We start from the raw sequence: 26,732 nt of genomic DNA, 5'->3' as shown, positions 1-26,732 counted from the left end.
GGGTCTCCCACGCTTGGCTGCTCGGGGCTGGGCTGCTTGGGGGTCCCTCCGAAAATTGTGTCCGGCCACCCTCAGCCCCAGTAAAGACGCGATGGCGCAGGAAGGGGCGGACCGTCCCGGTGAGTGACGGGAAGAGACTAATCCGCACGGTGCTGAATGGCAGGAGAAGAGATCGATCTGCGCACGCACGGTTTTTAAGATTTTTTTTAAATCTCGCTAACTTTTACGACATTCAACCGATCAGAACGAAACTTGGTGCAATCGCAGCACAGGAGAACGGTGAGTGAACTGTTCTTGCGCAAATAGAAAGACCGCACAAACCAGAAGATAAATCAGAGTTTCAGTGAGATAGAGATAGAGATAGATTGTTCAATCCAATCTGCCCCATGTTACCGGTCTCTGCACTAACACTTCAGTGTTGTTAATGTTGTTTTCAACTGTGGAATTGTAATGGCTGTATTCTAATGACAATGTATGTGAGCTGAAATTCTGCTCTCATTGTGTGTGTTCGGGTGTGTACCTCTCGTTTAATTTTATTATGTAAAATAAGTTTTCTGTTTCCAATCAGGTGATGATAATTACGGCAGGAAGTTGGTCATTTTTAGCTGCTGCAGGATGCCTCCGTCACACCAACTCAACCACCAGAAGCTCCTTGAGTAAGTTTGTTTTCCGGAACCATCCCTTCATTAATTATTTGCAAGAATCGTGTTGTTATTTCTGTCCTCTCCTCACAGAGTGGAAACAGGCCCTTCGGCCCAACTGGCCCACCCCGGCCAACATGCCCCATCTACATTATCCCACCTGCCTGCATTTGGCCCATACCCCTCTAAACCTGTCCCATCCATGTACCTGTCTAAATGTTTCTGAAACATTGTAATAGTCTCTGCCTCAACTACCTCCTCTGGCAGCTCGTTCCATACATCCACCACCCTCTGCGTAAAAAAATTAAATAATATTTTTTTAATGTAATTTTTTTTTAAAGTTGAGCCTTCGATTCCTATTAAATCTATCCCCCCTCACCTTGAACATATGTTCTCCGTTTCTCGGTTCCCCAACTATGGGCAAGAGACTCCACACGGCCGTCCTAATCTGCACCATTCTTTGTGGCTTTCTTTGCTGACGAGGGAATTTGTTTGCTCTGAATTGAAACATGACGTATGAAACTTCTACAATTACTGTCTCGGTGGCGCAGCTGGGTAGAGCCGCTGCCTCGTAGCGTTTAACGCACGGGTTTAATCCTGAACTCGGGTGCTGTCTGTGCGGAGTTTGCACGTTCTCCCTGCGACCGAGTGGGTTTACTCTGGGTGCTCTGGTTTCCTCCCACGCAGGTTTTTTGCGTAATTGGTCCCAGTGTGTAGGGAGTGGATGGGAAAGTGGGCTAACATGGAACGTTGGCTAACTCGGTGGGCTGAAGGGCCTGTCTCCATGCTGTATTATTAAAACTAAAAACGCATGAGATCCAAGAAAACATACGCAATAACACATGAAATGTTTCTGAAAGATTCATAAAGAAGAACATATTTTGTGAAATTTGTTAAATAACTTGCATGTGGTTACATCAGAACAGTGGCGCAGTGGTAGAGTTGCAGCCTCACAGCGCCAGAGACACGGGTATGATACTGACCATGGGTGCTGTCCGTATGGAGTTTGTACCTTCTCCCTACGACTGCGTGGGTTTTCTTCGGGTGCTCCGATTTCCTCCCAAACTCCAAAGATGTGCAGGTTTGTAGGTTAATTGGTTTCGGTACAAAAATCGTAATTTGTCCCTCCTGTGCAGGGTAGTGTTAGTGTACGGGGTGATAGGGTCGGTACGGACTCGCTGGGCCGAAGGGTCTGTTTCGCTCTGTATCTCTAAAAAAGAACCACTTGCACTTGGTTTCACTAAAAAAAACCTAAGCAAGGTAGAACCTCCCATTAAACGGGATCATAAGTTACATGGAATACACATGGAGTTCTCCTCCACAACTACCCCTATCTCCACTCTTCATTAGACTGTTACTTTAGAGATACAGTGTGGAAACGGGCCCTTCAGCAGGTTGACTCCGCGCCGACCAGCGAACACGATCCTACTCACTAGGCACAATTTCCAATTTCCACCAAAGCCAATTAACTTATACAGTGCCCTCCATAATGTTTGGGGCAAAGACCCATCATTTATTTATTTGCCTCTGTACTCCACAATTTGAGATTTGTAATAGAAAAAAATCACATGTGGTTAAAGTGCACATTGTCAGATTTTAATAAATAGACAATAGGTGCAGGAGTAGGCCATTCGGCCCTTCGAGCCAGCACCGCCATTTAATGTGATCATGGCTGATCGTCCCCAATCAGTACCCCGTTCCTACCTTCTCCCCATATCCCCTGACTCCGCTATTGTTAAGAGCCCTATCTAGCTCTCTCTTGAAAGCATCCAGAGAACCGGCCTCCACCGCCCTCTGAGGCAGAGAATTCCACAGACTCACCACTCTCTGTGAGAAAAAGTGTTTCCTCGTCTCCGTTCTAAATGGCTTACTCCTTATTCTTAAACTGTGGCCCCTGGTTCTGAACTCCCCCAACATCGGGAACATGTTTCCTGCCTCTAGCGTGTCCAAACCCTTAACAATCTTATATGTTTCAATGAGATGTCCTCTCATCCTTCTAAACTCCAGAGTGTACAAGCCCAGCTGCTCCATTCTCTCAGCATATGACAGTCCCGCCATCCCGGGAATTAACCTGGTAAACCTACGCTGCACTCCCTCAATAGCAAGAATGTCCTTCCTCAAATTAGCATCTGAGAATAATCCAGATGTCATTTAAGTTGGCATCACGCATCACTGAAGGGCCCGTTCTTTAGACTTTATATTTTAGAGACACGGCACAGAAGCAGGCCCTTCAGCCCACCGAGTCCGCGCCGTTGGCGCACGGAAATTTCGGACACGGTCAGATTTTCGGAGCCCCGCGCGATGTCAGGACCGGCTCCGCGCTTCTAAGTGGGACCTGCCCCGCGCAGCCATACGGTGCCCTTGCGCCTCAAGCGACCACGTTTGGTCACGCCAAACGCATGCAAGTGGGACAGGCCCTTTACTACAGCATTTTGTGTGTCTATCTTCGGTGTAAACCAGTGAACCTCCTGCACGCAGTCTTGCAACACTCCAATGCAATGATGCATGCACGTGATTATTACTCTGTCGCAACAGTAGGTGAATGGACTGATTGGAATCCCATGAATGCAAGTTCTTGTTAGCTGAGGATAAAGACTGGCCAGACAGCGCCATCTTGTGGAATGTAGCACAAGGGACATTAGGATTCACACAAATTTAATCCTCGTTCCCAGTTTTCCTTCTTTTCTCAACTATGGGTAGTTTAGTTTAGATATGCTGCGCAGAAACAGGCCCTTCAGCCCATCGAGTCCACGCTGACCAGCGACCCTCGCACTATCCTACACGCACTAGGGCCAAATTTACATTTATAATTAAGCCTCTGGAGAGAAGGAACGGGTGACGTTTCAGGTCGAGACCCTTCATCAAATTGAACCTGAAGAAGGGTCTCGACCCGAAACGCCACCCATTCCTTCTCTCCAGAGATGCTGCCTGTCCCGCTGAGTTACTCCAGCTTTTTGTGCCTGTTGTCGGTTTAAACCAGCATCTGCAGGCCCTTCAGTGCACCAAGTTCACACCGACCATCGATCACCCGTCCACAATGTACAGAGGCCAAGTAACCTGCAGACCTCTAATTCTTTGGGATGTGGGAGGAAACCGGGACACGTTCAGGGAGAACGTGCAAACTCCACACGAACAGCACCCGAGGTCAGGATCGAACCCGGGTCTCCGGTGCTGTGAGGCAGCAACTCCACCAGTCCCCAGTATATCCCACTAATTTAACTAAACTAGAGTGGGGGTGAGATGCTATGATTTCAATCAGTTGGATAAACTGGGGATTGGCAATCCACCATCCTGTCAGTGAAACTTATTTCCTAAGTCGATCTCGAGAAAACGGCGGTATTTTTGCCGAGGTTAATCTCTGTCCGTGTGGTGAAACGTGTGCTCTGATCAATATCAGTTTCTGCCGCTTGTCTGTGTGGACCTTGGCGGGGTTTAAAAGAGAATGTCATTTTAGAAAATTGGCCGGAGTTGCAGGAAGTAATTGTGAAACCTCTGACACTGTTTTCTCTACCCCGTCTAGATACCTGAAGTATACGTTGGATCAGTACGTAGAGAGCGACTACATTCTGGTTTACTTCCACCACGGCTTGAAGAGCTTCAACAAGCCATCTTTAAGCTGGCTACAGAATGCCTACAAGGAATTCGACAGAAAGTGAGGCAGTTTCTTCCTAGTTGGTCCACCTACGCTCGCTAGTATAAAAGGAACAGACTAGACATGTTGTACAAGATTCAAAAGGGGATGGTGGGCATAACTGCAGATAGATACATAACATACTCAACAGAAAGAAGAACAAGAAGGAGAAATGATATGCAATTATGATATGCAGCTGTACAGGGTCTTGGTGAGACCACACCTGGAGTATTGCGTACAGTTTTGGTCTCCTAATCTGAGGAAGGACATTCTTGCCATAGAGGGAGTACAGAGAAGGTTCACCAGACTGATTCCTGGGATGTCAGGACTTTCATATGAAGAAAGACTGGATAGACTCGGTTTGTACTCGCTAGAATTTAGAAGATTGAGGGGGGATCTTATAGAAACTTACAAAATTCTTAAGGGGTTGGACAGGCTGGATGCAGGAAGATTGATCCCAATGTTGGGGAAGTCCACAACAAGGGGTCACAGTTTAAGGATAAGGGGGAAATCTTTTAGGACTGAGATGAGGAAAACATTTTTCACACAGAGAGTGGTGAATCTCCGGAATTCTCTGCCACAGAAGGTAGTTGAGGCCAGTTCATTGGCTATATTTAAGAGGGAGTTAGATGTGGCCCTTGTGGCTAAAGGGATCAGGGGGTATGGAGAGAAGGCAGGTACGGGATACTGAGTTGGATGATCAGCCATGATCATATTGAATGGCGGTGCAGGCTCGAAGGACCAAATGGCCTACTCCTGCACCTAATTTCTATGTTTCAAATAGAAATTCCATTCGCCAGGACAGATATTTATAAGAACTCATTCTTTGTAAGAACCTTAAGGGAATTGAATAAACTAGACAACAATATAGTCAAATCACCTTCACTAGACAGTTTTAAGGGGGCACTAACAGCACATTAGTGTACACAATACATCCAAGTTGGCGATAGGCAGAGTACCGACTACAAATTCAGAAGATTCAGAAGAAAGATGCAGTTTACCTCTGTTTATTCCAAACACACGCCATTTGCTTAGGTAAAGGGAAGGGGACGATTGTTTGAATTGGTTGAATTCAACAGCACTTCCTGAACTCTTGGCGTAATGGCGCAGACTTGTACAGCAAGAAGATAGACACCAAATGCTGGAGTAACTCAGCGGGACGGGGGGGGGGGGGGGGGGCATCTCTGGAGAGAAGGAATGGGTGACGTTTCAAGCCGAGGACCTTCTGACTCGCTCATACAGCAAGGAAACGGTTCAACACGTCCATGCTGACTGACTAAGATCGAAACTAGGTTCAGGAGTAGGCCATTCGGCCCTTCGAGCCAGCATCGCCATTCAATACGATCATGGCTGACCACCCACAATCAGTACCCCGTTCCTGGTTTCCCCCCCCCCCCCCCCCATATCCCTTGATCTACACGGCCACATCTACACTAATATCCATCCCACTTTACCTGTATCACATCTATGCGGCCACTCCTCAGTCACCTGCCCTGAGAGGAATAAAGTTCTAGGGTAAACAAAAATGCTGGAGAAACTCAGCGGGTGAGGCAGCATCTATGGAGCGAAGGAAATAGGCAACGTTTCGCCCCGAAATGTTGCCTATTTCCTTAGTTCCGTAGATGTTGCCTCAAGACTCTGTCCCAATGTACGAGTTCATTCAAGAGCTCTCCCGAGTTTAAAAAAAAAAAATCAAACTCGTGGAAGCACGTAGCGAGTACGTTGGAGCTCTGGGACGTCTCTTAGCGGCTCGTAACGCTAACGGCAGGTACTCGGGAAACAGGGTAAGCTCGCGAAACGTTGCCTATTTCCTGTAGCTCAGGCCCTCGAGTCCTGGTGACATCCTTGTGAATCTTCTCTGCTCTCTTTCCAGTTTTTTTACTCCAGTGAGTAAAGATTTGAGTTACTGTAGAAGGCTGAGTTACTGTAGAAGGTACAGGAGCCTGAAATCTGGTGCATCCAGGTTCAGGAACAGCTTCTTGATCCCCACAGCCATCAGGCTATTAAACTCACCATCAAACAAACTGAACTATAACAGCCTATTGCACTTTATCTGTTTATTTATGTGTGTATGTATGTATGTGTGTGTGTGTGTATATATATATATATAGTCTATGCTATATAGACACACTGTACTGTTCTGTATTTATGCCTACAGTATTCTGTTGTGCTGCAGCAAGCAAGAATTTCATTGTCCTATCTGGGACACATGACAATAAACTCTCTTGACTTGATCAGCCCCTCTCTTTAGGTAATGGAGAATGAATGGGGGGGTTTGTGGTTGAATGAAAAGTGAAAGAAATAGAATGATGGAGGATGAGGCATGGGGCAAGTAAAGAAATGAATGGCAAGCCTGGAGGGGTAGAACTGCAACAAGAGAAAGAAAAAGTTGGAAATATGGAAGTTCTGTAAATGGTGATTGATTTGGAAAATATCTACATTGCTGAGTGTAACATTCCTGGTGCGAAGATGAGATGTTTCTATTGAGCATCATTGGGGAAATGGGAGAGCACAGAGAGATAAGGATGGGAGTGAACTGCAGAATCGAAGTCTGAAGAAGGGTCTCGACCCGAAACGTCACCCATTCCTTTGCGGGATGACGCCTGCATGATCGTGAGTTGTCGACCAAAGAGTCGTACCTGTTTCTGGTCGCCGCTGGATTTTCAACACGTTGGAAATTTTCAGCGACCTGCTGCGACTATGACGGGTGCCGGCAGTCGCCGAAAAAAATTGCGTATGTGGTTCAAGCCCTTTACACTCACCAGGGATTTTTCCACAGCATTGGTTCAAAAATTTTTTTTCTCTCTTCCAGATACAAGAAAAATCTCAAAGCTCTCTACGTTGTACATCCGACAAACTTTATCCGAGTTCTCTGGAATATTTTTAAGCCACTTATAAGGTATGTTTTGTGAAATGGCTTGTAATTACTCTGGTCGAGGTTCCAGGAGCAAAATGAAGCATAAAGGGCCTGTCCCACTGTACGAGGTAATTCAAGGGTTCTCCCGAGTTTCCCCTGATTCGAACTCGGAGAATTACGGTAATAGCCGTTTGTTGGTACTCGGGGCTCTCGTGGACATTTTTCACACTGTTGAAAAAAACTTCACGAGCTTACCGCGTTTCCTGAGTACCTGCCGTTAATGTTACGAGCCGCTAAGAGACTTCCCGAGCTCCGACGTACCCACTACGTACATTCTACATACTTACCACGAGTTTGATTCTTTTTTTTTTAAACTCGGGAAAGCTCTTGGGTAAACTCGTATAGTGGGACAGGCCCTTAAAACAGAGGGATGGGGACTCGAGGAACTGCAATTACTGGTTTACCAAAAAAAACCAGTGGGATAGGTTGGGTTAGAAATCCTGACCACTTCCACCAACCAGTGTGAGCCCCTTCCTATCCAGGGATGTAGGCTGGCTTTAGACTATTGAAGTAAATTGACCCTTTGCTCATTGCTGTGAATGCTGTCGTGATTCTCTCTTGTCATTTTTGTAATGGGATTAGGTGGGGGTTGTGGTTGGAACAATGAATGGAAGATTTTAAGTAATAAGAAAAAGGAATGCTGGTTTATACTGAAGATAGACACAAAATGCTGGAGTACCTCAGTGGATCAGGCAACATTCTGGAGCAAAGGAATGGGTGACGTTTCCAGTCGGGGCCTTTCTTCAGACTGCAATCCGCTTTCTCCAACGATACTGCCTGACCCGCTGAGTTGCTCCAGCATTTTGCATCTATCTTTGGTGGCAATCTGAAGAAGAGTCCCGACCCAAAACGTCGCCCATCCCTTTTTCTCCAGAGATGCTGTCTGACCCGCTGAGTTACTCCAGCACTTTGTGCCTGCCTGCGGTATTAACCAGCATCTGCAGTTCTTTGTATCATCATGTTGGAGAAAAAGGGTAGGTGACATTTTGGGACTTCAGGAGATTTTAAGCAGCTGCATTGTCGGTACTGGTTTGGTTTTCATCGTAAATTAGAATTAATACGATTTCTTTTGGTAGTAGAAGAAATATCACAAGCAGATTCGATTTGCTCAAAATGTTGAATAACTTTGTTACGGACAGTTCACAGAAAATGTATTTGATTTCATTCATAAATTTGGAAAGGAAGTAACTTGTGTAAACTGCTGAAAGTGAATGAAGAGCACACCTGCAGGTAGACACAAAATGCTGGAGTAACTCAGCGGGACAGGCAGCATCTCTGGAGAGAAGGAATGGGTGAAGTTTCGGGTCGAGACCCTTCTTCAGACGAAGAGGGCATCTGAACTACCACCTAATTGCCACACAGAAAGCCGCAGAGGTGCTGGAGTATCTCAGCAGATCAGGCAGCATCTCTGGAGAACATGGAAAGGTGTTGTTTCGGGACTGGTTTACAAGGTTAATTCCCGGGATGGCGGGACTGTCACATGCTGAGAGAATGGAGCAGCTGGGCTTGTACACTCTGGAGTTTAGAAGGATGAGAGGAGATCTCATTGAAACATATAAGATTGTTAAGGGTTTGGACACGCTAGAGGCAGGAAACATGTTCCCGATGTTGGGGGAGTCCAGACCGGGGGCCACAGTTTAAGAATAAGGAGTAAGCCATTTAGAACAGAGACGAGGAAACACTTTTTCTCACAGAGAGTGGTGAGTCTGTGGAATTCTCTGCCTCAGAGGGCGGTGGAGGCAGGTTCTCTGGATGCTTTCAAGAGAGAGCTAGATAGGGCTGTTAAAAATAGTGGGGTCAGTGGATATGGGGAGAAGGCAGGAACGGGGTACTGATTGGGGATGATCAGCCATGATCACATTGAATGGCGGTGCTGGCTCGAAGGGCCGAATGGCCTACTCCTGCACCTATTGTCTATTGGGACCTTATATCTCACGGTTCCATGTTCTCCAGAGATGCTGCCTGACTTTTTGTGGGACAATGAGTAGATGGTAGTTCAGATGTTCTCTTCGTCTGAAGAAGGAAGGGTCTCGACTCGACACTTTTTTTTTTGTAAACCAGCATCTTGTGCCACCCTTGTGTGCCTTACACTTTCCTCCTGACCACTTATTTTTTGAGATTTTTCATTTTTTCTCTTATGCCCCTTTCCTGGTTTCTGGATATTTTTGTACCTTCTGCAGCCTGCTGTGGCTCCAAGAATGTGTTGTCTTTTCCCCTTCCCAATTGACTCAAAAATTAAATCACTTCGTAACTTGGCTTCTTTGGTCCTGTATCCCAACTAATTCTGGTGTATTTGTCGTTCGGTTTGCCGCTTGTGTTTTACCTTGAGGGAAGGTGACACCTTCCCTCAAAAGCCTCTTTCCCAGAGCTGATTGTTGGGAACGATTCTCTTGGATTGAGTTAGAATGTGTATATTTTGAAGTAATTTGCAACCTGGCCAAAAGCTTTTTTTTAAAATCTTGTCCATTCTTGAATTTGCTTTCAGTCATAAATTTGGAAAGAAAGTCACTTATGTGAATTACTTAAGCGAACTAAGGGAACATCTCAACTGCGATCAACTCATTATTGCCCCAGAAGTGATCAGGTTTGCTTTGAAATTATTTTTTATTTTTGCTATAGTTTCCTTCTATAGTCTTAGTTTTTAAGTCTTGGAGATACGGCCCACCGTTTCCGCACCAACCAGCGATCCCCAACACATACTCATAGACATAGACATAGAAAATAGGTGCAGGAGGAGGCCATTCGGCCCTTCGAGCCAGCACCACCGCCATTCATTGTGATCATGGCTGATCGTCCCCTATCAATAACCCGTGCCTGCCTTGTCCCCATATCCCTTGATTCCACTAACCACTAGAGCTCTATCTAACTCTCTCTTAAATCCATCCAGTGACTTGGCCTCCACTGCCCCCAGTGGTAGAGAATTCCACAAATTCACAACTCTCTGGGTGAAAAAGTTTTTTTCTCACCTCAGTCTTAAATGACCTCCCGTTTATTCTGAGACTGGCCCCTGGTTCTGGACTCGCCCAACATTGGGAACATTTTTCCTGCATCTAGCTTGGCCAGTCCTTTTATAATCTTATATGTTTCTATAAGAACCCCCCCCCATCCTCCTAAACTCCAGTAGTAGGGTCAATTTACACTTATACCTAGTGTACAAACCCAAGCCAATTAACCTACAATCCTGTAGTCTTTGAGGTGTGGATCTTGGAGAAGGTCACAGAGAGAACGTACAAACTCCGCACAGACAGCGCCCGTAGTCGGGATTGAAACCCCATCTCTGGCGCCCTAAAGTATGCAGGTGTCTTTTGCTTTCTCCTCTTGTAGAGCCATCGGGTTACCCAACGTGGAAACAGGCCCTTCGGCCCAACTTGCCCACACTAACCAACCAACATGTCCCAGCTACACTAGTCCCACCTGCCTGTGTTTGACCCTTCTCTTGTATACCTTACAATGTATAAGAGTGAGCTTGTGGCCATGGTTGTTGTGCGTAAGGCAATCACTAGCATTCTTTAATAATGGACTTCTTCACACAGCATTGATCAGTGTAACTGCAGCATTCAGTTGCCTGGGGTAATCCAGTTAACATTGACCAGAGATGGTCAAAGCTCAGCGACCAAACCTTTTGAAGTTAGGCAGGCACCTTCGGAGCGTTGAGATTCCCAACCTTCCCAGAGCCACCGGCTCGGTGACACGCTAACTTGTTGGCGCTAACCGTGAAATGCAAACATAACAACAACACTCCAGCAATTTTCTTCTCTGCAGTCGGTTGTGGAGAGACGCAGCAATGAAACAGGGTGGCACGCTGGCGAAGCTGGCCGAGCTGATGCCTCACAGTGCGGAAGACCTGGGTTCAATCCTTCCCACAGGTGCTGTCTGTGTGGAGTTTGCACGTTCTCTCTGTGACCACAAGGGTTTTGTCTGGGTGTTTCCCCCACATTCCTCCCCACATCTGGGTTTGTAGTTTAATGGTCCCCAGTGTGTAGGGAGCAGATGAGTTACAGAGATAGGTTGAATAATCTTTACTCAGAGAGTGGTAGCGGTGTGGAATGAACTTCCAGTGGAAGTGGTGGCGGCAGGTTCGTAGGTATCATTTAAAAATAAATTGGATAGGCATATGGATGAGAAGGGAATGGAGGGTTATGGTATGAGTGCAGGCAGGTGGGACTAAGGGAAAAAAGTTGTTCGGCACGGACTTGTAGGGCCGAGATGGCCTGTTTCCGTGCTGTAATTGTTATATGGTTATGAGGAATTGGGAACACACAGAACTAGTGTGAGCGTGTGATTTGTGGTCAGCGGGGACTCGGTGGGCCAAAAGGCCGGTTTCTATGATGTATGTCTGAACTGACCAGGCCATTCGTCCCACCAAATCCACGGCAAACATCAGCCACCCATTTAGATGAATCCCATTCTCTCTACGTTCACCCTCACACAATGGCAATTTAACGCAGCCCATTAAGAAACAGCTGGACGGGTGCATGGATAGGATAGGTTTAGGGGGATATATGGGCCAAACGCAGGCAGGTGGGGACTAGTATAGATTGGACATTGTGGGCATGTTGGGCTGAATGGCCTGCTTCCACGCTGTATGACTCTATCATCCACTGGCCTGCGCTTATTGCCAAACCAAATTGCCCGGGGTAAATGCACACTTTTCCAGGGTGCGTGCAAACTCCACACAGACAGCACCCGAGGATCAGTCAGTGGCTGTGAGGCAGCGGCTGTACCAGCTGCTCCACCGTACCTTCAGCACCCAGCAATGATTAACTAATTCCTGTACATATTTAATGACCGTAACCTCTCCTTCACTGTTCCTGCATTTTCCCCACAGGTCACTTCTGCAGAATTGTAAACTAATTCCTCTGCACTTTTATTTAATTATTGTGACCTTTCCTTTGTCGTATTCCCATTCCCCTGCACGCACACGACATTGTCTGGGTCACTGCTTCAGGTCATCCGCAACGTCCTTGTGTTTTCCTGAAATAAATGATGATTGGGTGACATAGAAACATAGAAAATAGGTGCAGGAGTAGGCCATTCGGCCCTTCGAGCCTGCACCATTCGCCATTCAATATGATCATGGCTGATCATCCAACTCAGTATCCCGTACCTGCCTTCTCTCCATACACTCTGATCCCCTTAGCCACAAGGGTCACATCTAACTCCCTCTTAAATATAGCCAATGAACTGGCCTCAACTACCTTCTGTGGCAGAGAGTTCCACAGATTCACCACTCTCTGTGTGACGGTCTCTTTGAACCCGGGTCTATGCCTCTCAACAGTATACCCGCCTCCATCGTTCTCCGTGCTGCCTCCAGCGTCCCGGATAAAACACAGTCTGGCCAAACTCTCCCCGTGGTTTAGTTTTGAGATACAGCACGGAAACGAGCCCTTCGGCCCTCCGAGTCCCTGCCCCTGTCACCAATGATGGGCATTGCTGTCGTTTTGGTGAAGGTTTCAGTGCAGCAGATCGGCGCTCTGTAGCACTCTGTCCATGCGGAAGAGTGTTGGGCTGCAGGGCAATGCTGCTTGCTGAGGGCATGCATTTTCCTGCTGGTTAACACATAGAAGTCGCACAGTGTAAAACCATGGGGCCAACCCGCTGCTAAATACAGGACTCGGAGCGAGAGAGAGAGAGAGAGAACAGGCGGCCTGTTCCACACTGCCTTTAACTACATGGGCGGTGGGGGTCTATCTTTGCACATCTCACTTTTACTCTTTCTTTTTCTTCTTTCTTTTCTTCCAACTCAAGCTAGAAAGTTAAAATTGAAGCTGTACAATAGCTGTATAGTTTTAAATGCCGTTGTACATTTGCTTCTAATAAATTGTTTTTAAATAAATAAATAAATAAATAGACTGCATGCGTGGCACGGTGGCGCAGCGGCAGAGTTGCTGCCTCACAGCGGCAGGGATCCGGGTTCCATCCCGACTACGGGCGCTGTCTGTACGGAGTTTGCATGTTCTCCCCGTGACCCTGCGTGGGGTTTTCTCCGAGATCTTTGCTTTCCTCCCACACTCCGAAGACGTACAGGTTGGTAGGTTAATTGGCTTGGTGTAAATGTAAATTGTCCGTGTGTGTTTGTAGGATAGTGTTATTGTGCGGGGATTGCTGGTGGGCGTGGACTCGGTGGGTCGAAGGGCCTGTTTCCGTGCTGTATCTCTAAACTAAACTAAACTACATGTGCTTGAAGTGATAATCACGCCCGGCCTCTTTCTGTCAGGTATGATGAGAAACTGAGAGTTTCTCAAAAGGGAGGAGCACCCCAAGCAGCGAAGACCCCCCCACCCCGACCACCCCTTCCTCAGCAGCAGTTTGGTGTCAGTCTGCAGTAGTAAGTATTTGCATGATTCATCTGAGATTTATTATAATTATGATTTTTCAATCTCGTATTTAAACTGAGTTGTTAATCTGAACAACCGGTGGCTTGGATAAATATCGGAGTTGATTTTAAGCTTTAGTAGTGAATTTCAGGTCAATCCCAGTCATTGGCGCCAGAGACCCGGGTTCGATCCTGTCGATCGAAGGCAGGAGAATGGGGTTAGGAGGGAGAGATAGATCAGCCATGATTGAATGGCGGAGTGGACTTGATGAGCCGAATGGCCCAATTCTGCACCTATCACTTAAGACGATGGATGAGATGGAGACAGTGGTGAGATGGCGCTGGGGACCACTCTGGTTGCATGAAAAATCCTCTCGCAGATGGTGATTGGCGCAAAGAAATCAAAATCAAATTCTCCTCTCGAAACTCCTTCATCTCGTTCTCTTATTGTTAACCCCATTTTTTAAACTGCCTTCATCCTCGGCATCAAGTTCCACATCAAGTTGGCCCAATCTCTGAAGTGTTTGAAAATACTCTTGTAAAAATACCTTGGGATATTTTACAAAATGAATGTAAATGAATTACTCTGTGTGGCTTTTTAACTTGCCGTTGTCACAGAACTGACATGGGTGCAGCCAAGTTACTATTTTACCGAAATCTATTCCTTTCTTTTTAATAAAACCCACCAGCCTCCGAGACAAAGGGAACGGAGAAACGATTCCTCTGGTAATGAGACAGACGGTGCAGTTCCTGAAACAGAATGGTACGTTGTGCTTCCCCTTCTGTGTGAAGAATGTTGGCTTTTGATGTGATTTACTCTGTGGAGAGTTATGCCCCTGTCCCACTTAGGAAACCTGAACGGAAACCTCTGGAGACTTTGCGCCCCGCCCAAGGTTTCCGTGCGGTTCCCGGAGGTTTCTGTCAGTCTCCCCTACCTGCTTCCACTACCTGCAACCTCCGGCAACCACCTGCAACCTCCGGGAACCTTGGGCGGGGCGCAAAGTCTCCAGAGGTTTCCGTTCAGGTTTCCTAAGTGGGACAGAGGCATTACAATCCCTCCCATTCAGTTGTCAATATCTGAGCGGTCAGGGTGGCGCAGCGGTAGAGTTGCTGCCTTACAACGAATGCAGCGCCGGAGACCCGGGTTCGATCCCGACTACAGGGCGCTGTCTGCACAGAGTTTGTACGTTCTCCCCGTGACCTGCGTGGGTTTTCTCCGAGATCTTCGGTTTCCTCCCACACTCCAAAGACGTCCAGGTTTGTAGGGTAGTTGGCTTGATAAATGTAAAACTTGTCCCTGGTGGGTGTAGGATAGTGTTAGTGTGCGGGGATCGCTGGTCGGCACGGACCCGGTGGGCCGAAGGGCCTGTTTCCGCGCTGTATCTCTAAAACTAAAATATGGAAAAAAACCTACCTGGCCATTTTCTAAATCTGAACAATAGTTTTCAACTAAAGTCACAAAGTTCTGGAGTAACTCAGAGGGCCAGGCAGCGTCCCTGGACGTCACGGACAGATAACGCTTCGGATCGGGAACCTCCTCCAGTCTGAAGAAGTGTCCCGTCCCAAACCGGGGGGGGCGGGGGGGGAGTTGTACAGTTTGAGAGCCACAGCGGAAAAGGATCTCCTGTGGCGTTCTGTGCTGCATCTTGGTGGGACCGGTCTGTTGCTGAAGGTGCTCCTCGGGTTGACCAGTGTGGACAGTGAAAAGCCTATGTTGGGCCAAAGGTCCTGTTTCCTATCTGTATCCTGTATCTCTAAGACTAATGTTCTTTTGTGTTTAGCACTTCAAACGGAAGGAATATTCAGGAGATCGGCCAACATCCAGATCATTAAGGAAATCCAGAAACAATATAATCTGGGTAAGTGTCCACCTGGTCAACGTGATCACCAGACCAACTCATTCATAAAGTGGTGATAGTGAAATAAACATCAAGTTGTATTCTCAACCCTGTGACCAGCTTCGTTTTTTTAGGAAGGAACTGCAGATGCTGGTTTTCACTGAAGATAGACACAAAATGCTGGAGTAACTCAGCCAGGTGTAGGCGGCATCTCTGGAGAGAAGGAATGGGTGACGTTTCGGGCCTGAAGAAGGGTCTCGACCCGAAACGTCACCCATTCTTCCTCTCCATAGATGATGCCTGTCCCGCTGAGTTACTCCAGCATTTTGTGTCTATCTTTGTATTTATAGGTACGGTGACGTTTCGGGTCGAGACCCTTCATCAGTCTGAAGAAGGGTCTCCACCCGAAATGTCACCTGTTCCATTTTCTCCAGAGATGCTGCCTGTCCCACTGAGTTACTCTAGCTCTTTTTGTCTATCTTCAGTGCAAACCAGCATCTGCAGTTCCTTCAAGCACTTTTTTAGGGGTCAGATGCAAACGTGATAATTTCGCCAGAGTTAAGGGCATTCAAGAGTTCTCCCAAGTTTCACTGATTCGACCTCCCTTCCCTTCCCCTTCCCCTCCCCTCCCATGGACTCCATCTACACTTCATGCTGCCCTGGAAAAGCAGCTGACATAATCAAAGACTTGTCTCGTCCTGGTCATTCCTTCTCCCCGCTTCCATCAGGCGACAGAAAACATGAACCACCAGACTCAGCGACAGCTTCCCCCCCCCCCCCCCCCTCTGTTATCAGGCTCCTGAACAGTCCTTCTGTAAATGAGGGTGCGGTTTTGATTTTCCAACCAACCTCATTGCAGACATTAGACTTCATCTCTGGAACTGGTACTCTGCAATGCTGAGCAACCAGGATCTACCCTCAGTATCGTCACCCTTGATCTACCCGTTGTACTCGAGTTTGATGGATCGTATGCACCTATAGTATTACAGGTCCACCAGTAACCAATACATTGGTGGCTGATTGGATTTGAGCTCACCGCCCAATGGTATAGGCACCCATTCTAATCAAGAACCTATCCATCTCTGCCTTAAAAATATCCACTGACTTGGCCTCCACAGCCGTCTGTGGCAAAGAATTCCACAGATTCACCGCCCTCTGACTAAAGATCTGCTGCTGGTGGGATTATTTGCAACAATGTTTGTATCAGAATGGACGCTCCAATAGACGGGAATGTTGATGTATTCAGTGGAGACTAATATTATCTGTAACTTCAACTTTAGGAAAACCCATTAAGTTTGAAGAATATGGAGATGAACATGTTCCTGCTGTAATCTTAAAAACCTTCCTGCGAGAACTCCCGGAGCCAATCCTCACCTCTCAGATTTACGATCACGTCCAGAGCATTGGAAGTGAGTAAAGGTTTTGTTTTCCTCTTGTATCCGCCCCCAATGTGCACAACTCGAAGCAGACCCGTTTCTCCCTCTGTTGAATGAACGGCAGATTTTTAAAATATTTAAAAACTATTGAGACCCGGGTTCGATCCCGACTACGGGTGCTGTCTGCGCAGAGTTTGTACGTTCTTCCCGTGACCCGCGTGGGTCTTTTCCCGAGATCTTCGGTTTCCTCCCACATTCCAAAGACGTACAGGTTTGTATAATGAGTTAGAGAAAAATCACTGGAGCAACTCAGCAGGTCGGGCAGCATCTGTGGAGGAAAAAGGACCAATGGCACTTGGGACTCGAGAGTCCCTCCAACCAAAACGTGTCCATTTCCCTCCACAGACGATGTCTGGCCCACAAAGTTCCTCCAGCAATTCGCTTATTGCTCAGGATTCCAGCACCTGCAGTCTCTTGTGTCTAACCCCATGTCTTGTACTGTCTGTACGGAGTTTGCATGTTCTCCCCGTGGATTTTCTCCGGGATCCCAAAGAACAACAGGTTAACTGGCTTGATAACATTGTAATTTGCCCCTAACCTGCAGGGTAGTAGTGTAAGTGTACGGGGGGATCGCTGGTCGGCACGAACTCGGTGGGTCGAAGGGCCTGCTTCCGAGCTGTATCTCTAAACTAAAGCAGCTATAAAGAAGTCTATTCCTTTGGAACGGGTGACAAGGGTTATGGGGAGAAGGCATGAAATGGGATTAGGAGGCAGAGATCAGCCATGACTGAATGACAGAGTAGATCCGATGGGCTGAATGGCCTAATTGTACTCTAGTGAACTTGTGTTGTCTGTTTGACTCCTTGATCAATGAATCTTCTGCACTTGCGTTACATGAAGCATTGTGCAATGTTGTTTGTGGGAACTTGCTGAACCACATTTCTCAGATTACATCAGTGATCACACCAAGCATATCCGGAGATTATTTCCTATTGTGGCTCCGATTTAATTTGTACTCTTGTTCCTCAAATTCCCTGAGCATAAACTCGTGCGACAATTCCTGCCTGACCCATGGCAAATCCAAACCCGTGCGCTACAGGTTAATTGGCCTCCATGCTTTAACGGAAACCTGACAGGTAACGTTTTAAACACAAGGGGTGGTGGGTGCATGGAACCAGCTGTCGGAGGAGGTGGTCGAGGCAGGGACTATCGCAACGTTTAAGATTCATTTACACTAGACAATAGGTGCAGGAGTAGGCCATTCGGCCCTTCGTGCCAGCACCGCCATTCAATGTGATCATGGCTGATCATCCACATTCAGTACCCCGTTCCTACCTTCTCCCCAAAATCCCCTGACTCTGCTATCTTTAAGAGCTCTATCTAACTCCCTCTTGAAGGCATCCAGAGAATTGGCCTCCACTGCCTTCTGAGGCAGAGAATTCCACAGATTCACAACTCTCTGGGTGAAAAAGTCTTTCCTCGTCTCCGTTCTAAATGGTCGACCCCGTATTCTTAAACTGTGGCCCCTGGTTCTGGACTCCCCCAACATCGGGAACATGTTTCCTGCCTCTAGCGTGTCCAAACCCTTAATAATCTTATATGTTTCAATAAGATCCCCTAGACAGGTGCATGGATGGAACAGGTTTAGAGGGATGTGGGCCAAATGCAGGCAGGTGCGACTAGCGTAGATGGGACGTGTGGGCCGGTATGGGCAAGTTGGGCCGAAGGGCCTGTTTCAACGCTGCATGACTCTACATCTATAAGCGGAACAAACTCACTCTGCTGTGAGCTAATCCAAGAAATGAGCCCTGTGTGTTTCTAAATTAAACAGTTTGAAGGTTATTGTCGGCGTGCCTGATCTACCAATGAATCATTGTCTGAAGTGGTGCTCAGGCATGTGTTAACAGATGGAGGATCAGAAGATGAGGTTTGTCCAAATATATATGTAGATGTAAAAAAAACAACAATTTACCCTTTAACTTGTATTTTTCTTGTTTTCCTGGCATTTATGAAATTCTGGATCATCTCCCAACCCTGGGAACAGGGCTGATTCTGCAAAGCCAGTGAATATTAGCATTTTGCCTGTGGCTGTGTTCCACTTGTAATGTGCACTCTGTAAACAATAGCTTACTGCAGGAAGAGAACACTGGTGAAATATATTCAGACATCCTTTAACGCAAACGCTTACAAGCAATTGCTCACAATGCATCGTGGTTCTTGCCGTCGTGAAGAATGGATTTTGATGTTTTTCAATGAGAAATGAGGGGGGCGCGGAGTCGCAGCGGTCGAGTTGCGGCCTCACGTCGCCCGACACCCGGGTCCGATCATATCTGTGCGGAGTTTGTGACTGTGTGGGTTTTCTCCGGGTGCTCTGGTCTCCTCCCACACTCCAAAGATGTGCAGCTTTGTGGGTTCATTGGCTTCTGAGGATTGGCCCTAATGTGTAGGATGTGGAAAGTGGGGTAACATGGAACTAGTGTACGGGTGTTAAAGAAGGAACTGCAGATGCTGGAAAATCGAAGGTGGACAAAAATGCTGGAGAAACTCAGCGGGCGAAAGCCCTGTCCCGCTGTACGAGTTCATTCAAGAGTTCTCCCGAGTTTGCCCTGATTCGAACTCGGAGATTTACGGTAATAGCCGCTCCTAGGTACTCGGGGCTCTCGTGGACATTTTTCAACATGTTGAAAAATCTTCACGAGTCTTCCCGAGCTTACGCCGTTTCCCGTGTGTACCTGCCGTTAGCGTTACGAGCCGCTAAGAGACATCCCCGAGCTCCGACGTACCCGCTACGTACATTCTACGTGCTTACCACAAGTTTGATTTTTTTTTAAACTTGGGAGAGCTCTTGAATGAGCTCGTACAGTGGGACAGGGTCTTGAGGCAGCATCTATGGCACGAAGAAAATAGGCAACATTTCGGGCCGAAACGTTGCCTATTTCCTTCGCTCCATAGATGCTGCCGCACCCGCTGAGTTTCTCCAGCATTTTTGTCTACTAGTGTACGGGTGATTGAGGGTCGGCATGGACTCAGTGGGCCGAAGGGTCTATTTCCACACCGTATCTCTAAACTAAACTAAACCCACAGCAATCCTCGCCCATAACACTCTGACATTGTTGGTACAATTGGCCTTGCTTTGCTCAGGGCAGTTCTGGATTTAAAGTTTGTTTTATTTTAATCTACAGTGGAATTTATTTAAGTTGCTCACCTTTACCAATTTGCCAGGAGCAGGTTTGAAACTTTATTGATTCAATGCGTTAAGGTAGCTATCTATGAGATACGGGCCAGAAGCAGGCAGGTGGGACAGGCATGGTGGTGGATCTTGGTCGGCATGGGCAAGGGCAATTCTTAATTAGTGCAGGTGTCAGGGGTTATGGGGAGAAGGCAGGAGAATGGCGTCAGGAGGGAGCCATGATTGAATGGCGGAGTGTACTTGATGGGCCGAATGGCCTCATTCTACTCCTATTCGTTATGAACTAAGTTGGGCCGAAGGGCCTGTTCTGCGCTGTATGCCGCCATGGCTCGGAGTGACTTCAGCTGACACCATAACATTTGAACTAAATTCTAGAGTACAGAAGAGTAATGTTGTCTTTAATTTTAAGAATAAGGAGTAAGCCATTTAGAACGGAGACGAGGAAACACTTTTTCTCACAGAGAGTGGTGAGTCTGTGGAATTCTCTGCCTCAGAGGGCGGTGGAGGCAGGTTCTCTGGATGCCTTCAAGAGAGAGCTGGATAGGGCTCTTAAAAATAGCGGAGTCAGGGGATATGGGGAGAAGGCAGGAACGGGGTACTGATTGGGGATGATCAGCCATGATCACATTGAATGGCGGTGCTGGCTCGAAGGGCCAAATGGCCTACTCCTGCACCTATTGTCTATTGTATGCAGTGATCCCAGTGAGAATATTACTCGTAGCTCAAACATGCAACAAGACCCACGTATGAGATCACGTTTGCTGGAGCCTGCAAGGAGAGGAGGGAATTAGTTTAGTTACAGATACAGTGCGTAAACACCAGGTCCGCACCGACCAGCGATCCCCGCACACTAACACTATCCTACACGCACTAGAGACCATTTTACATTTATACCAAGCCAATTAACCTACAAACCTGCACGTCTTTGGAGGGTGGGAAGAAACCAAAGATCTCGGAGAAAAACCCACGCAGGTCACGGGGAGAACGTACAAACTCCGTACAGACAGCAGCCGTAGTCAGGATCGAACCCGGGTCTCTGGCGCTGTGAGGCAGCAACTCCACCGAGCCGCCGCACATGGCTTCAACGGACAACACTGAGCCAACGCATTGTTCTGCAACTGTTCTTGAAAATTAATTAAAAGGTCCAGACTCTCTTTCAGTTTTTTTGCAGAAACTGTAAGGGGTGAAAATGCACGAACCTGTTGCTCCGATACAGAGGCAGGCACAAAATGCTGGAGTGACTCAGCGGCAACAGGAAGCAGCTCTGGAGAGCGGGAATGGGTGACGTTTCGGGCCGAGACCCTTCTTCAGACTTACAACCTGCTTCGATACAAAGTTCCACCCTCCGTCCGCCCTCCTCTATTCCGTTTTATTAAACGATCAGCAATACATCTCCAGCCAAATCGCTCTGTAATGAAACTAGGCCCAAAGGAATGAAACGCCGTCAAAGGCTTGTTGTGGCAATTTCTGTTTAATTTAAACATTTAGAGCCACAGACATTTTCCCAGATGATGTTCATTTGTGCACAAACTGCAAAATGTTGCCTATGTTGAATGACCTGTTATGAGATGAGATCTAAATCGAGGCTGGCAATTCAGTGCAACACTGACGGACGGAGGGCTGCATTGTCTGAATGCAACAGGAAAGAGACTCCTCCAATGGCAGCTACATTTGTTCTCAGTGGGCGGCACGGTGGCGCAGCGGTAGAGTTGCTGCCTCTCAGCGCCCGCCAGAGACCCGGGTGCAATCGTAACTACAGGTGCTGTCTGTACTGAGTTTGTACCTTCTCCCCGTGACCTGTGTGGGTTTCCTCCGGGAGCTCCGGTTTCCTCCCACGCTCCAAAAGACCTGCAGGTTTGTAAGTTGATTGGCTTTGGTTAAACATTATAAATTGCCCCTTGTGTGTAGGATCGTGCTGATATACGGGGTGATTGCTGGTCAGCGCGGACTCGGTGGGCTGAAGGGCCTGCTTCTGTGCTGGGTCTCTAAAATCTAAAGTCTAAAGAACGGGCCCTTCAGTGATGCGTGATGCCAACTTAAATGACGTCTGGATTATTCTCAGATGCTAATTTGAGGAAGGACATTCTTGCTATTGAGGGAGTGCAGCGTAGGTTTACAAGGTTAATTCCCGGGAAGGCGGGACTGTCGTATGCTGAGAGAATGGAGCAGCTGGGCTTGTACACTCTGGAGTTCAGAAGGATGAGAGGGAATCTCATTGAAACATAAGATTGTTAAGGGCTTGGACACGCTAGAGGCAGGAAACATGTTCCCGATGTTGGGGGAGTCCAGAACCAGGGGCCACAGTTTAAGAATAAGGAGTAAGCCATTTAGAACAGAGACGAGGAAACACTTTTTCTCACAGAGAGTTGTGAGTCTGTGGAATTCTCTGCCTCAGAGGGCGGTGGAGGCAGGTTCTCTGGATACTTTCAAGAGAGAGCTAGATGGGGCTCTTAAAGATAGCGGTCAGGGGATATGGGGAGAAGGCAGGAACGGGGTACTGATTGGGGATGATCAGCCATGATCACATTGAATGGCGGTGCTGGCTCGAAGGGCCAAATGGCCTACTCCTGCACCTATTGTCTATTGAAAGGTGTTGTATAAACACCGTGCCTTGCCCCAGAGATGAGCCTTGCATCTTTCAACAATTGCATACGGTCGTGAAATATTTAATCATGGGGTGAATGCAGTCACTGCAGGGAGAGAGATCTGTGATGATGAGAATGAAATGCACTTCCATTTCAATAACGAGTGCATTTGCCAGACGTATTTGTGAGGAGAATGTCTAAAGGTGTTGGAGAAGAGGTTTTTCTGCGCAGAAAGATAAGAAATCGAAAGCAGTATTATCTGTACATGTCAGACATTGCCGTACAGATGGGGTCAGTGCTCCAGGGGAGAGAAATCCACTTTCACAAGAAATAATGTTGATAGTTCTTCACTGTGCAGCTTTTCCACACCTAATGCAGGCTATAAATAGCCTTTTTCTTTCATCGATATTGAAGTAAGTGGAAAAATAAATGGTTTTCATGTTAAACTTCCCTGCCACAGAAAACAACATGGATCAAAGTAAAATCTGACAGGTGTGTACTTTAACTTCTAGCTGTTGAAAGCAGTTTACGTGTGACTCGCTGCAAGCAACTAATGCAGAGACTTCCTGAGCATAACTACATCGTGGTGAAGCACCTGATATGCTTTCTCAACATGGTGAGTTTTTGCAGAAGGATTTTTTTAAACTGGACTGAAGATCTGACCGAGGTTTTGCAAGGGGCAAAGGCTGAGTTTTCTGGAGGAACTCAGCAAGTCGGGCAGCATCTGGGGAGGGAAATGGGTCAGTGCCAGATGAAGGGTCCAAATCAATGGACAATAGGTGCAGGAGTATTCAATGTGATCATGGCTGGTCATCCACAATCAGTACCCCGTTCCTGCCTTCTCCCCATATCCCCTGACTCTGCTTTCTCTAAGAGCGCTATCTACCTCTCTTGAAAGTATCCAGAGAACCGGCCTCCACCGCTGTCTGAGGCAGAGAATTCCACAGACTCACAACTCTCTGTGTGAAAAAGAGATATCCAAGAAATCCAAAATGTCAACTGCTTATTTCCTTCCACTCATGCTGCCTTGACCTGTTGAGTTCCTCCAGCAGTCTTTTGCTCCAGGTCCCAGGATCTGCATCAATGTATATTGAGCTCATTGATCTTTGGTCTGTGGTGGCCAGATGTTGAAACTTTGATATTGCCAGATAGCTGAGTGTTGATGGTCTAATGCGGTGCATGTCGTTAAAGTCTAATGAAGTCTCTTTTGCGTTAGGTATCCCAGCAGAGCATTTTCAATAAAATGAACCCCTCAAACTTGGCTTCAGTCTTTGGAGTGAACCTTATCTGGCCCCCGAAAGGACCTGTAACACTGCAAGCCCTTCCCCCGATAAACATGTTTACTGAGCTGATCATCGAATACTACGACCAAGTCTTCAGCTCCAGGATTCTGCCTAATGAGATATTACCATAAATGCGTTTTGGAAGCAGCGCATAACCTTGGTAAGTGAACTGAACCAAGTGGCGATCTGAATCACTGTTCGACCAGCTACATCCCCAGTGTTGCCTGTATTACTTGAACCAATTGCACTGCTAAATAGACATCCTTCATAATACTTGGACGTCATTTGTCACGAAGGTGGTGAAGGAGCCGAGGATGAGAAAGTGTTTAAGAAAGAACTGCAGGTGCTGGAAAACATCGAAGGTAGACAAAAAAAGCTGGAGGAACTCAGCGGGCGAGGCAGCATCTATGGAGCGAAGAAATAGGCGACGTTTCGGGTCGAGACCCTTCTTCAGACTGATGTCGGGAAAAAGAAAAGAAGAGGCGGAGTCAGTGGGCTGTGGGAGAGCTGGGAAGGGGTGGGGAAGGAAGGAGAAAGCAAGGACTACCTGAAATCGGTGAAGTCAATGTTCATACCGCTTACCATTACACCCCAGCGGTATGAACATTGACTTCTCCAATTTCAGGTCGTCCTTGCTTTCTCCTTCATTCCCCTCCCATTCCCAGCTCTCCCACAGCCCACTGTGTCCGCCTCTTCCTTTCTTCTTCCCACCCCCCCCCCCCCCCCACATCAGCCTGAAGAAGTGTCTCGACCCAAAACATCCCCTATTCCTTTGCTCCGTAGATGCTGCCTCACCCGCTGAGTTTCTCCAGCTTTTTTTGTCATCAGTTTTAAATGGTATTTAAATGTAACCTCATTCCTCTTCCATGCTACACAATTGTAGACAGACTTTGTTTGTGTTTTACAATGATGGTGGCGTTGAATTTAAAGATCATTCCGTGGGAGGCCAGCTCGTCTTGCCAAGTTCTGGTTTCCATGGTGCAAGAAGGAGAGATGCAAGTGGAAGAATAGGCGGGCGCTCCTCCTGCACTGTGTGTGTGTGGTACAAAGTCTGAAACATCATTAACAATTTGATACCAAAATGAATAATCTGCAAGGACAATTCATTTGGGTCGGGGTGCACATGGTCTCGAGATTCTATTCACGTCGAGCCTTGATCTTATTTTCTAATTGTACAGTTTGGGTGTGGGATAACATAATTATTTGAGTGAAATGTTCCTTTAACTACTGAGAGGGGGAGAACCGATCAGAATTAAAAAGTTTCAAATGCAAATCATGTATTACCAAGGGCAGCCAGTGGAAATATTGTGGCTGAGCCATTTAGGAATGTGTTTTGTGACTTCAGTAAAATCTCAAAACTGCGCAGAATAAGTTATAGGTTAAAAAAGCTTCCACTGCCCTATGGTTTCCTTTTGTATTTCGTACATAGATTCTATCGTTAGGCTCTCCAGACACTAATACGGAAAGATTTAATTTCATGAGCCAAGAATAATCAGTCGTTTGGTAGGAATATTTTTTACTTTGGAGGTGGCAGAGGAGAAACTTTCAATTCAACAGACCAGACTTGCTTCAGTGTTCAAATGAATCCAGTGTTCAAATGAATCCAGCCAACTTGAAATTTATGTATAAGGGAGAGGAGTTTACATTTTCATCCATTTAAAACAAGAAATTTAGCACCTACGCCTCTGCCTAGTTTTTTATTAATATCAGCAAATGATCATTTTTTTCAAAGATGTTTTTGATAGTTTATTCTGTCTAGAATAGGTTGAGTTCCATGTTTGCTACTGCTACAAACGGTGGCAATTAAATATAAATGTTATTCAGCATTATTGTTTGAGATACGGTTCGCACCATTCAAGACAAGAGTGTTGATTACTGGCGAGGAGTCTTCACTGGTCCCTTCTCCCCAAAGGGAGCAGAGAATGGTTAATTCAAGGGACAACGATGACAAACCAACGTGGCCTAAAATCCTTGTGACTTTATTTCCATCTTAAATGTACTGAGCTTATGCCCTGCATTTGGAAAGAATTAAATGCGATATAAACATAAGCTCTTTTATACTTTTTGTTATTAAAATTAAGAAACGTGCCAGATCCTAAGCTGAATTTTCTGTATTTATATTAAAGATGTTTAACAATTAGGTCTGCAATATTCTGTAATTTACTGTTTTTCCCAAAACTTCATGTTTAGTGTTTTGTTTCTTGTATTCAATGAGGTTCTGTAACAAAGGCCAATTGGCTCGACTGGTCTCTGTTGCGTTTGTGTTCTCTACACCCTCAATAAACTGATTTGCGATTTAAACTTTGTCACACAAACTAGATGATTATTTTTCCTCTAATAAGGTACTTGATTCATGTGCAAATTATGCAGAAAGGGAGTTCTTTTCAAACCTGAGCAGAAGTACATTGCAAAAGATCGTGGGTAAAAGGTCATTCGTAAATATATTTTGCTACTCATTTAGTCACCACTCAACGTCTTCCATGCTAGCTCATGACAGAGGCTGGTGTAATTGTTCCATGTCCTTGGACTCTTTCCACAGTGGCTAACGGCCTCAAAATTCCACAATATTCAGTGAATTCCTGGACCAATAGCTTTTGCTAATAATATTTAACAATAATTCTATGTACAGGTACTTGATTTAAGATCTACAACCTCCAGACTGGAAGGGAGTTCTCTTGATCAGATGCTTCCTTCTAATTATTTTCCTCCTAATGCACCATCTTAAAATGTGTTTGAGATACTGGTTCAGACTAGTGGTGTTACCAGAACTTCCATGAGCCATGTAAAACGAGATTTTATGTTGACCACCTTTGTCGCTAGCATCTCATACTTCGTTGCAGCTATGAGTTACTTCTTAAGATATCAATGGACAAGTAGAGAAAATAATTGGAATATTGGCATTATACTAACTTAATATTCTGCATTGAACTGTTTTAAAGTCATTTCCACCAAAGA

The 26,732-nt window shown here is 46.5% G+C and overlaps 1 protein-coding gene across 2 annotated transcripts in view; it reads left to right on the top strand.

Moving 5' to 3' along the window:
- arhgap8 (Rho GTPase activating protein 8) overlaps window positions 1–26,082 on the top strand; it is a 46,374-nt gene extending 20,292 nt beyond the window's left edge. Inside the window, exons 4-14 of one of the 2 annotated variants that reach the window (XM_033037591.1) lie at window positions 569–656; window positions 4,162–4,293; window positions 7,085–7,171; window positions 9,675–9,773; window positions 13,407–13,517; window positions 14,195–14,268; window positions 15,287–15,364; window positions 16,624–16,752; window positions 23,007–23,110; window positions 23,711–23,937; window positions 25,207–26,082. In XM_033037591.1, coding sequence (XP_032893482.1) covers window positions 569–656; window positions 4,162–4,293; window positions 7,085–7,171; window positions 9,675–9,773; window positions 13,407–13,517; window positions 14,195–14,268; window positions 15,287–15,364; window positions 16,624–16,752; window positions 23,007–23,110; window positions 23,711–23,908 — 1,100 coding nt within the window. In that variant the 3' untranslated portion in view covers window positions 23,909–23,937; window positions 25,207–26,082. The remainder of the gene's footprint in view (window positions 1–568; window positions 657–4,161; window positions 4,294–7,084; window positions 7,172–9,674; window positions 9,774–13,406; window positions 13,518–14,194; window positions 14,269–15,286; window positions 15,365–16,623; window positions 16,753–23,006; window positions 23,111–23,710; window positions 23,938–25,206) is intronic. The other variant, XM_033037592.1, reaches the window with a different exon arrangement.
- The last annotated feature ends 650 nt before the right edge of the window (window positions 26,083–26,732 follow it).

This window comes from Amblyraja radiata, chromosome 19 (genome assembly GCF_010909765.2).
Source record: "Amblyraja radiata isolate CabotCenter1 chromosome 19, sAmbRad1.1.pri, whole genome shotgun sequence".
NCBI lineage: Eukaryota > Metazoa > Chordata > Chondrichthyes > Rajiformes > Rajidae > Amblyraja > Amblyraja radiata.
Note: the sequence above shows the minus strand (reverse complement) of the source record. Positions and strands in the feature narration are given on the sequence as shown.